Source organism: Pristiophorus japonicus, chromosome 2 (genome assembly GCF_044704955.1).
Source record: "Pristiophorus japonicus isolate sPriJap1 chromosome 2, sPriJap1.hap1, whole genome shotgun sequence".
Taxonomy (NCBI): Eukaryota; Metazoa; Chordata; class Chondrichthyes; family Pristiophoridae; genus Pristiophorus; species Pristiophorus japonicus.
Window position 1 is genome coordinate 125,328,287 of NC_091978.1, and position 12,358 is coordinate 125,340,644.

The following is a 12,358-nucleotide window of genomic DNA, read 5'->3' on the forward strand; positions in this document are numbered from 1 at the left end:
CACAAAAACCCTCCTCCTCCTCCCACAAAAACCCTCCTCCTCCTCCTCCCCCCACAAAAACCCTCCTCCTCCCCCTCCCCCCACAAAAACTCTCCTCCACCTCCTCCCCCCACCCCCCCACAAAAACCCTCCTCCTCCTCCTCCTCCTCCTCCTCCCCCCCAAAAAAAACCTCTCCTCCTCCTCCTCCTCCTCCCCCCCCACCAAAAAAACTCTTCTCCTTTCCACCCCCCCCCCCCAAAAAAAAACTCCCTTCCCTTCCCCCCCAATCAAAAGTTTCAAGCACAGCCACTAAATAAAAAATAAAAGCAAAGTCCTTACCTGCCTGGGAACTCAGCAAGCCAGCCGGCGCAGGAGTCCACTTGGCCAGGGATAGGGTGCGGCGAGATCGTACGTCCCTTTGGCCTGAGATAGGGGCTGCGCGCATCGGGTCCTGCTCAGAGCCCACAGGACGCACTGGGAGGTCAGGAGCATGTGCATAGTCCTCACGGAGCATGCGCGCAGGTGCCGGCAGTGCTTTCTGCGCTAGCCTGTTGCTCCGCCCCCTCCTTCAGCCTCCATACCACGCCACGACTCCGGGACTCCGAAGAGCGGCAAGGATGGGGCCCCTTTTTTCTGGTGCCCTTTCCAGTGCGCAAGGTCAGCGCGCTTCAGGTCAGTGCGCCGAAAAGAGGGATTGGGCAATGTTGGGCCCTAAACCTCTATGCCTCTCTACCTCCTTTAAGATACTCGTAAAACCTACCTCTTTAAACAAGCTTTTGATCATCTGCCTTAATTTCTACTCGGTATCAAATGTATCTGTTTATTTATAACACTGTTGTGAAGCGCCTTGGGACGTTTTACTACGTTAAAGGCTCTATATAAATAAATATCATCATCAAGTAACAGGGTCTGCAGAATTCTACTAAAATCAGTGGATGTTATACAAAAGTAACAAATATTTAGTACCAAGGATCTCCAAATTCCACGGACAAAGAATTGTAAACTGAGGACAGTAAATAAAAAAAGTCTCACAGTAGCAGCAGCTTTCCTCAGTTATAAAATTTTACATCCGGAAACTCCGGGTTCTATAAAATGGTTGGAATGATTTTTTCATCGTGAAAAACATGAGCTGTGGTTTGAGCTTTGGTTTTTCAGGAAGAGCACTGCTTCACTCTCCGTTGTTGGAAACTGTTTTTTGTAAATATCAGGGTAGGACTTCTGAAACTGAAAAAGAGAAATGGTTTACAATAAGGACCAAGTTATTCTAAACCAATACTGCATTGTTTTACAAATTAAAGAATTTATATTCATAACACACCACGAGCAACTTGCAGCTCTCTTCCACTAGAAACACTAGACAATAAATTGCCACAATGGTTACCCTCCAGGCCACTTGTGACTTCAAGAACTTGCTCTTGCAACAAGAATTAGGGATGTTCTGATGGACAATGAAAGAACCTATTGGGTTCTCCAGTGTTGTGAAATGTATATATTTCCTATTCTGATTATTACAGGGAACAGATAAAGAGTTATTTATCTGGGGCTTAGTGCTCACCATGATTAGGTTGCAGATAGTCAAGCAGCAGTCTTTGAAGCTCTTCAGCTTCAACTACAGGGACCACTGTTTCATGGCTGGGGGTTGGTGGGGGGAGGGGAATGATCTGTGCCCCTGTTGTGGTCAGGAGGATGGTGGCATTGTACTCACACATTATTAGTTATGCTGCTCACCATGCCACTTACGAGTAACTCCTGTTACCTTCTGTCCACCTAATGGGCCCAAGTTTCCACATGATTCGCGCCTGATTTTTAGGAGCAACTGGTGGAGAACTGACTATTTTAGAAATCGCAATTCTCCACTTTTTTTTCTGCAGTTCTAGTCAGGTAGAACAGTTCTAGTTTAGAACAGAATTTTTTCTTCAAAAGGGGGCGTGTCCGGCCACTGACGCCTGATTTGAAAGTTTCCACAGTGAAAATGTACTCCAAACTAAAGTAGAATGGCGCCAGTGAAGATTTTTGTAGAACTGAAAAAACCTGTTCTACACATTAAAAAATCAGGCGCAGGTTACAAATTAGGCACCCAGAACGAGGTGGGGGGGGGGGAAGGGAACTCATTAAATTTGACAATAAATCCTTATTTATACTTCTACAAATAAATCCAACCTGAATAAACATTTATAAGCCAAGAAAAGATTAAATAAACCATCTTCCTACCTGTGTGAAAGTGCTTCAGCCAGGGAGAATGCTGCAGCTGTTCGTGCCGCTGAGCGAGGGAGGGAGAGAGAGAGAGAGAGGGGGGGGTCGGGGGGGGGAGCGGGTGTCGGGTCAGGGGGAGGGAGCTGGTGTCGGGTCGGGGGGGGGGGGGAGCGGGCCTCGGGTCGGGGGGGGGGAAGAGCGGGTCTCGGGTCTCTGTCGGGGCGGGGGGGAGCGGGTCTCGGGTGTCGGGTCGGGGGGAAGAGCGGGTCTCGGGTCGGGGGGGGGAGCGGGTGTCGGGTCTCGGTCGGGGCGGGGGGGGGGGGGGGGGGAAGCGGGTGTCGGGTCGGGTCTCGGGTGTCGGGTGTCGTGGGGGCGGGGGGGGAGCGGGTGTCGGGTCGGGTCTGGTCGGCGGGGGGGGGGAGCGAGTGTCGGGTCTGGTCGGGCAGGGAGCAGGAGCTGGCCGTGGGAGGAGCCTCATTCACGCAGCCCCAGTGAGGCCATTGGGCCAGGGCTAGGGGCTGCGTGCTTCGGGCCCCTCCCACACTGTTCGGCGCCTGGAGCTACTGCACTTGCGTGCCGACTGTAGCGCGCATGTGCAGAGGTCCCGGCACTGTTTTCAGCGCAGGGACCTGGCTCCGCCCCCCCCCCACAGCTAGTGCCGGCTGCGCCGAGTGCCACAGGACCTGTAAGTCGGTGGAGACTACCGAGGATTTTTTTAGGCGCGAAAAACGGGCGCCCAGCTCGGAGGGGCGCCCGTTTTTTTTCTTGTGGAAACTTGGGCCCATTGAGTACTCAAACTCATGTTGGCTGCCTTAACTGATTATTGAGCATCTTCCAGGGGGAACAGAGAAGTAAACAAAGTCCCTTTGTACGTGAGATGGTTCCAAGATGATACACTTGGCTATGGAAGTTCAGAGCAAAGTCAACCCTTTTTGGTGAACCAATCAGGGCTGCAGCAGTCCAAATGATTGGCTCGACAGACTGGCTCATTATTGGAACCTGGAAGAGTAGACCAGTTACTGGAAACTTGAATTCTTCACACTCTGCTCCAGATAACCCAGAAAGTAAATGCCATCATCAGCAGTGGTCCTAAATGGGGAAACAGTAGGAAGTTTCCCAAATAGCTAATGATGATGAGCTTTGTAGTTTTAGTATTTTAATCTCCAGCAGTACTCCTGCACACAGTTGGGGGTCTTAAGCTCTCTGGAAATGGGCAAGTTGAATGCTTTCCTATTTCCCCATGCATTCATAGGCATAGATGTTTTAGCAAGCTGGATCGCAGATTCTTAGTGTGGCGATGAGTTTCAAGCTGTGTTAACAACCTACTGATTCCCCATTAAAGAAATTGAGTATTAGGCTCAAAAGCTCAGTGGGTAAATACACCATGTGACATGATGAGCTATATGGACCAGGTACATTCCAGGTTTGATCTCCAGTCTCAGTTGAGATAGCTGATTAATCTGATGCTGCTGAAAGGTGCAGTGTGAGGAGCAGAGAATGCAACATTTTACCAGGAGCAATGATGCAGATTCTGGGGCTTTATACAACATGGGGATGATGACCATGTGCAGAACACAGCCTATCTGCAACATCACCATATACATGTGGTTAAAATTAAAACCTGGTTACAGCAATGGAGAGCCATTTCAAAGCATAAACTTATTTATATGGAGAAAATATACAGCAGGCACCACAATTCTGGGGCTGCAAAAATATAATTGTAATGAGTTTCCAGGTTCTAAAATACACATGGTTTTCCCAGAACCAATCAAGCTAGGCTTTAAGCCTACTGTATGTGAAGGGTACTCAATGAAGGAAAAATACCCCATTTTGGGGCAATAAAACCATATATTCTGTATTCAAAATATTTTTAGTAATGTTCTAAAAATGACAGAATGGAGTTCTCAAACAGTCCTACCTGCTTTAATTTCTTCTTCTTCTCTTTGACAGACATGCTTTTATCCATTATTATTTCTTCCAGCAGTGCTGAAACTGCAGTTTGAGAGCCTCTCTGCTGTTTTTTAAAATCTTCAGTACTAATCTGATGACAAAAAGTGTAGGAAGCCAACGTAGCATCAGCATCAGCACCTGCATACTTTATCTGGGGGCGGGGGGGGGGGGGGGAAGAAAAATATTTACAACCAAGTTCAAGAACCTTGTCTGATGAATGTTTAATCCCCGAGGCTGTAAGCATGAGTTTCTACACATTTTAAAGTTACTGCAGATCATCAAATTACATACTTTATAATATTATTCCTTTCAAGTAAAACAAAAACTGTTGCTTCACACTTAGTCTTAAAATCAAAAGTTCTATAAAAGTACCTGAACTCTTCGGAGGTGGGCTAAATGTTCCTCTACTGCACTTTGCAGATGCTCAGGAACTCTCAAAATATCTTGATAATGATCCATCATAAAACTGACAAGTCTGGTAGCTAGCAATTCATCAAGGTCCACTTCATCCTCTGAACACAGGATACAGTGAGAGAAGGTTTGAATCATCTTCAAATTCAAAAGAAAATAAAAGGTTTTTAAAGTGCAGGTTAGAGATTGAAAACTGGGTCATAATCTGAAGTGCTGAAAGTTCCTCAAAAGGAAATTTGTGGGACACTGGCTTTAGATGCAAGAGTCATTAAGTACTGGAGATGTTCCACACAGCCCCAATAAAGAAAAAGGGCAAATCTGGCAGAGGAAACTACTAGCTCATTAGCATAACTCAACAAAAAGGTAAAACAATAAAACCCATTCGAAGAGTTGGCTAGCGGAGCATCGATATAGCAATTGCTTAATAAGAAACAGCCACCAGGGATTCAGGTGGTGATGGTTTCTAGTTGACTGATTTGCAACACGCTCAAAAGAAAATAGACAGCAAAGAGTAAAGTAGAAAGTGGAACTCTCTTTACAGCCCCGACTCTCTGCCCTGTGCTCTCGACTAGAAGTGTGGGATCACAGAATTACCCTGACAGAATGTCCTGATAAGAGATTTAGAATCAGACGTATGGGAAGTGTTACTTGCTATATGAGGAGTCAGTGTTTCAACACCCATTTATGCAAATGACCATGATCCCGAAACCAAGTGAAATTTGCTGATACTAAATTAGGGAGGGCATTGAAGATGAGGGTGTAGTTTATGACTGCAAAAGGATTTATCTCTGTTTTGACGGGAAGAGAAATAGCAAATTATATTTATTACTGATAATTCTAAAGTTTTGCATGTTGAATGAAAATGAATATAGTATAGAATAGAGAGGATTAGCAGAGGACGACTTGGAAAAATACCTGGAAACTTAGAGACGATATGGAAAAGAAAATGGCACAAAACAATAGAATATTGGAATACATAGCTAGTACAGTGAGAAAGTCTATAAAGGCTATCCTGAGGCATTGTGCTCAATTTTAGTTATCAAAAAGCTGTGGATGCTAGGACAATTGGAGCTTTCAAGACTGCGATAGATACATTCTTGTTCGGCAAGGATATCAAGGGATATGGTGAAAATGCAGGTAAAGTGCAGATCAGCCATGATATAATTGAATGGCAGAGTTGGCTCAAGGGGCTAAAGGACCTACTCCTGTTCCTACCTCCTGACTAAGAAAGAGTGCCACCACTGAGCCAAGACTGATACCTAAAGCAGCTTCAAGGTATTCACACATTACCCTGTTCAATGGATTGAGGAATTTTCAGAGAGTAGAAAGGCATTGGCAGCCACTGTATTGTCAGACACAGACATACCAACAGGGTTATGCCTCACCATAGTTCCTCCTCCCAACACAAGGAACACATTAGACACAACCATAACCTAACAAATAGGACAAGGGAAAGAACAGGCTTAGAGCGCATGATACTTGTAAATATTGAACTGTTTATTTCTACTTTGCATTGACAGCGTTTGTTGGGTAGGGCAATGGAAAAGAAAGAAGTGCTGGGAGGGAGCTGAAAGATGGCAGATCCACTTCAATAGAGGCAATGTGCAACATGTTTGTGGAATCACAATGATTGGCTCTAAAAAGCAAGTAGTAAGTTGGGCAGTGGAAGTAGTTCTCAGAGTTCCACAGCAATCTCCCTGTATCTGATCCACTCTTCATGTCTCCCTCGGATCGAGAGCCCAATTGATCTCATTGTCCTACTGCATGCTCATCCCTCATTGGATGATACAATTTTGTAACATTCAGCAGACAGTGATGATTTTGAAAACATAGGCTGCACTGTAGAGCAGCACCTTACCTCAGTGGTCCAAACAATTGAATTATTGCTCGAGCATCCTGTGGTATGCTGCCCAGTAATTGAGGTGGCAGCATGTGCTTCACCATATAGTATTTTAACTTAGCTGTTGCATGGGGGTTTCCAAATGCAGTTATCAGACATGACCACAAAGTGTAGCCTTGGTTTCCCATCAGCTATCCATTCATTCTCTCTCTACTTTCAAATAATGCAGGCACTATGGACTGCTGCATGATAAGAGTGACATGGATGCTACCTAGATATGTGTAACATCATATATAGAAACACAGAAATTTACAGCGCAGAAGGCGGCCATTTCGACCCATCGTGCCCGCGCCAGCCGACAAAGAGCCGCACAGCCCTTGGTCAGCAGCCCTAAAAATTGCATATAAACCAATGAACAATGACGGAAAGCCAAAGAGCACCCAGCCCAACCAGTCTCACAACTGCGACACCCCATGTACTGAAACATTTTACACCCCACTCCAACCGGAGCCATATGATGTGGTAAGAACCAATCTGCATGTTTATGGAGCACTAAGCCTTCCTGATCAACTTGCATTTATATAACATAGTAAAATCGCAAGGCATATCACAGGAGAGTTTACCCAAAATTTGACACCAAGCCACAGAAGGAGATATTAGGACAGATGCTTGGTCAAAGAGATAGGTTTTAAGGAGCATCTTAGCGGACGGGGGGGGGGGGGTTTAAAAGGAGAGTCTGAAAAGGAGGGGAGAGATAGAGAGGCGGAGAGGGTTAGGAAGGAATTCCAGAGCTTAGGGCCTAGACAGCTGAAGGCACTACTGCCAATGGTGGAGTGATAAGAATGTAAGTGTACTAGAGGAATGTACCCTCTTCTAGTACACTTACATTCTTATTTTGTGCCAGTCATATCGATGGGCTGCAAATTAGCTGATCCTGCAGATATCCCAATGCTAGCCTGGAAGGAGACAAAGGAGAAAGAGGTAACCATGATTGCATAATGTTTGAATGAAACCTTAACTAAATGAAACATTGTCTGCTATACTGCAATCAAAGCACTTGCAGAATACCAGCAGAACAGGAATAGCAGGAAAATGACTAAGCATGAAAAAGGAGCTCTTCCCATACAAAGTTTCAAGGCAACTAAGCGAAGAGTCTTGTGGTGTTCAACAAGTTAAAATTAATGGGCCCAAGTTTGCCCCAACGCTTAGAACGGCACAACTCCATGAGGTGCGCTGACTTTTTAGAACAAAAACTGCGCCTAAAACTTAGAGGAATTCCTCAGGACGTCTTCAGCTTCGGCGTAGTGCACCACATCCATTGGGGGACGGAGCCAGGTCCCGGCGCTGAAAAGTGTCAGGACCTCTGCACATGCGCGCTAGAGTGTGCGCGCATGTGCAGTAGCTCCTCACCCCCACAATCTCTGCAAGCTGCGTGGGAGGGGCCCGAAGCACGCCGCCCCTAGCCCTGGCCGAATGGGCTCCCTCATCGGCGGCCAGAGTGTGCTCTGCAGGTTGTGTCATCGGATTGTTTTCTTCTCTTCATGTTAAAAGATGATTTGATTCTTTTCAGCCTTGGATTAGGGGATTTACAGATTAGAAACACTATGAAAATCAAGATGGAACTTTGGCCTGAAGCACGCGAAGGAACTTGTCGATTTAGCTCAAATTTTCTTAGTTACGGGGGTGTTTGAATTCTTGGCTGAGTGAAGTTCCACAATTCAAAGGAGCCAGTTCCCATTATTTCAGTGAGGTTGCAGACAATGTAGGATTTTTGCAATTTTAGCTGGCACGGACTCGATGGGCTCTGCAGGCTGTGCAGGAGGGGCCTGAAACACGCCGCCCCTTGCCCTAGCCGAATGGGCTCCCTCATCAGCAGCCCGCTGCCTTCCCTTCACATAAAAAGGTGGGACTTCTATTTTTTTATTTATTATTGATTGATTGATTGCTTATTACTTTGGTCTTGGTGCTTTAGGTGCAGGGTTCCTTCTATTTTTGTGTTAAAAATTAATTGCTGATTACTTTTTGTGCTTTGTAAGTCTTGGTTCCGGTTCCTCTCAGCTTCCTTGTATTTCTTATTTGTTATCGAATGCTTATTTTTGTGCTTTGTTTAGTGCTTTAAATGTACTGCTTTGTTTAGTGCTTTAAAATGTACTTATGCTTCTTTAATGTTGTTGCGAAGGTGTTTAGTGTTTTGGAAAATCCTTTAACTTCCCTTCCCCTCCCCCCAATATCTTTGGCTACCTATGCTGATTTCTTAAGTCTCCTCAAGGTTTTTCTGAGCATACAAGTGGACACATATGCTAGCCTAACTTAGTTTGGAGTAACTTTTCGTTGGCTAAACTTGCTTAAATGGCCAAAACAGGCATAAGTGGCTGGTAACGCCCCCTTTTGAAAAAAAAAACTAAAAATAAACTAAACTAACTCACAAACTGGAGCAAACTAAATGGGGAGAATTGCGATTTTTTAAAGATACTCCAAAAAAAAAACTAGTTGCTCCAAAAAAATATGAGCAACTCCTGGGGAAACTTGGGCCCAATAAAGGGGTTTGGTTCTGTAGCACCATAAATGCAGTATTTTGTAATAGAAGTGGCACAAATAGGAAGATGGGATGCTAAGGAAACCAGTAGTCATCACAGCCAGACTGCCCATACCATCTCCTTTTGCTTTTTACTATCATACCTTTTGTCATTTATTCACTCATCACTCCTGCCTTCCACCCGATCACAGACCTTCCCTCCCCTCCCCGCTTTCCCTGCCCTTGCACTTGCTTAAAATCTGTTACATCTCTAACTTTTTCCAGTTCTGAAGAAAGGTCATCGATCTGAAACTTTAAACTCGGTTTCTCTCTCCACCAATGCTGCCTGACCTGCTGAGTATTTCCAGCATTTTTGGTTTTTATTTCCCATAACAACCATTGTGGAACAAAACATATTTGCAGGATCTGGCAATGACCATAAGAAAATAACTGTCAGCTTCAAATGAGAAAGAAGCCAGTTGCATAACTGTCCAACATGCTGCCAGCCATCTAACACCAATAGTGATACCATGTAGTTTCCAGATGATCTTTATCTGCATCTGATTTGTTTTCTTTGTTTCTGCTTCCACTTACCTTAAGTTGGCTGCATGCTTTTAAAATTTTAGCTGCAGCCCTTTAAAGACTGCTAATGTATATAGTTTCCTACTTATCCATGGCAAGCTCCTAACACCAGGACCACAGTGGGCAAATGGAATATGCAACAAAAATGACTGGAAAAATCAAGGAGAAATGGATGGAAAGTTGGTCCCACTGTCAGTGCTGGGACTGTTAAATGTACCATATTATGTCCAATGTCATACAATTAGCTTATTTTAGCTTGTGATATATTTATTGAATTTTACCAAAGAGTTTTCCACAACTATCTTTGATCAATGACCTACATTGGAAAACTTGAAGTACAGTAATAAAATGACCACCTTGACCAAACTGAAATTCCATCGACTATTTTGGGTTACTGCTCATAAAAATGTCATGATGTTTTTTTATAAATTGAGTCAACTGTGCCAAACTCACCAACATTCTGGTTGCAATAGCATCATGAAGAGGTGGCATTTCGACATTATGAACAATTCGAGTCATCATTCGAATTAGGAGCTGAAGCTTTCTCCGATTTTCCGGGGGTAAAAGAAGACAACAAACTTGAAGTGCTTCAATACCAACTCGCCGTTGTTGCAGAAGACCTAGCTTTCAAAAAAAAGCAGAGTTAAACCAAAGGCCACTGGGGCTACATCTGATTGCAGTTAGGTAAATTGAATGACAAAAAAAAAAAAAATTGAAATAGAACACTCAAAAGAAATGCATTGATTGAGCCACATTTTGTAACTGCTTCTTCACCACAAACCCACTAAAAGACATCCTAAGGTGATGTAACACGCAAATTTTATACCGGTAAGTTTTTTTTAAATTCAAAAGCAAATGTTTCAAGTAACATTTTGGGTCACAATTCCACAGAACCTTTATACTTAAAGCAAATTATGGAAGTAGATCACAGGAAAGCAAAGCTCACCACAAACCACCAAGACCAGCTCAACAAAAGCTACCAGATGATTCCTGAAAGCAGAACAGAAAGGAATCATCTGCAGGAGCTTACTTGGCATGCTGCTAGATCTGAATAGTACTTTCGGAGCAGTGGGTTAGTAGAAGTGCTGTATTGATTACCAAAGTCACTGCCTGGCCTAGGTCTAGAAGGCAAGCTCACTGCCCAAGTACTTTGAACGTTGCACAAGTTTTTCAGTGGCTTGCTTGAAGAGCTAACCTTTAGTATGTTGGACTGATGAGGGATGAACAGAGATGCCAATGCATTTTCAGTTTAGTTATTAGCTGGCTGTGTGAAATATGTTTTGCCATTATGATGGCGTTGAGGCTTTATGTATGCTGAAAATGATCCCACTGAGCTTTATTTCCTTGGTTATATTTAAGAGAAAGAAAGACTTGCATTTATATAGCACCTTTCCCAACCACCGGACATCTCAAAATGGCTTCCAGCCAGTGAAGTACTTTTTTTTTTGAAGTGTAGTCACTGTTGGCATGTGGGAATTTACTATGTGGGAAGGCAGTAATTTACTGCCATTTACTGCCTTCATTAAATGACGGACAGACCCGATCCATTCTAAATGCAGATTGGGAATTTGACTCACTTGCAGCCAACCTAGAAGCCTTGTATCTTATTGACAAACTATGCAATGACTAAAACAGCAAAGAAGTCAGACACATTCCAAATTTCTCATTTTCCTGGTTATCCATTTTAAAAAGCAAATCTACATTTGAATTGAGGAAGAACCTCTCTTCACTACCATTTATTGACATGGTGAGGTTTTCTAATGAACAATGCTAGTAAGTGGACAGCCAAGGATTTACAGTTGTATCTTTAAATTATTTGAGATTTTGAAAGCTATTGCCTCGACTCATGACAGAATGCGTGTTTTCCTTAGAAAAGCATTCAAGAGTCTGGTGATCCACATAATTGGTGGAAATCTTTTTTGCAAAATTGTGACCGATAGTATGCTCCATGGAAATATGATCCTCTGACTTTTCTTTACATGTCAGTCATTTAAAGACGATCTGGATGGATTTGATTTGAAGAAATCAAGTGATGACTGATTAGACAATGCTTCAGCTGAACCTTTTAAAAACTCCTCTTTTCTAGCTAGACTCAATACAAGATGTTCAATGGAAATAAATTAACCGAGCTTGAGCTGGCTGCCCGAGTCACCAGTCAGCGGTTGTTGTATATAAAGTGGTTCTCTTCAACTCTTCATTTTCCGAAGTTTGACAAGGAAATGCAATAAACCCAGAGAGTGCTGCATGAAGTGTAACAAAATGGTACGGAACAAAAAAAAAATTAATATTGTATGGCACTAACTGTAATCTATAGAATCACAGCGACACTGGAGGGAATAAATGTGGCATGGAGTTAGGTAAACCCTTTTGATTGTTGTAATCCCATACTACAAATCGTATAAAAATTGCAGTTTGTGAACATAAGTCTATCAAATTCAGTTCTGACGAAAAGCCAGCAGTCTGAAACATCAACTCTGTTTCTCTCTCCACAGATGCTGCTGACCTGCTGAGTATTTCCAGCATTTTCTGTTTTTATTTTTTATCATCGAAATGATGATACGTGGAGAAAATGCTGTTGAATGATGACTGGGACATACATATAAAGAAAAACAAATAATTTATCAGCAGTTAAGGAAAATCCAGTAGCAATGGAAATTGACCAAGAAAATAGGTCACCTGAATGCAGATATTCTCATTGTCCAGATATCACAAATAAGATGTGAAATTTAACAGGAGGTGGTAATTAATTGTGAAATGATACATGCCCACTAAAGACATTTTTCAACTGTAACATCTTAGTTCTTTTGATTCAGGGTTGAATATCTGTAATGGGCACTGAGCAAAACATTGTACAGCAGCATATCCACCTCCTCCTTCCATAACTTAG

General features: G+C 43.3%; 1 protein-coding gene across 1 annotated transcript in view; it reads right to left on the reverse strand.

Moving 5' to 3' along the window:
• Window positions 1–285: 285 nt before the first annotated feature.
• The window catches only part of LOC139232116 (DEP domain-containing protein 1B-like), a 75,681-nt gene continuing 63,608 nt past the window's right edge, over window positions 286–12,358 (reverse strand). The window contains 5 exon segments of the mRNA XM_070862551.1: window positions 286–1,135; window positions 1,138–1,204; window positions 4,092–4,274; window positions 4,496–4,672; window positions 9,925–10,091. Of these exon segments, the coding sequence (XP_070718652.1) occupies window positions 1,044–1,135; window positions 1,138–1,204; window positions 4,092–4,274; window positions 4,496–4,672; window positions 9,925–10,091 (686 nt within the window). The 3' untranslated portion in view covers window positions 286–1,043.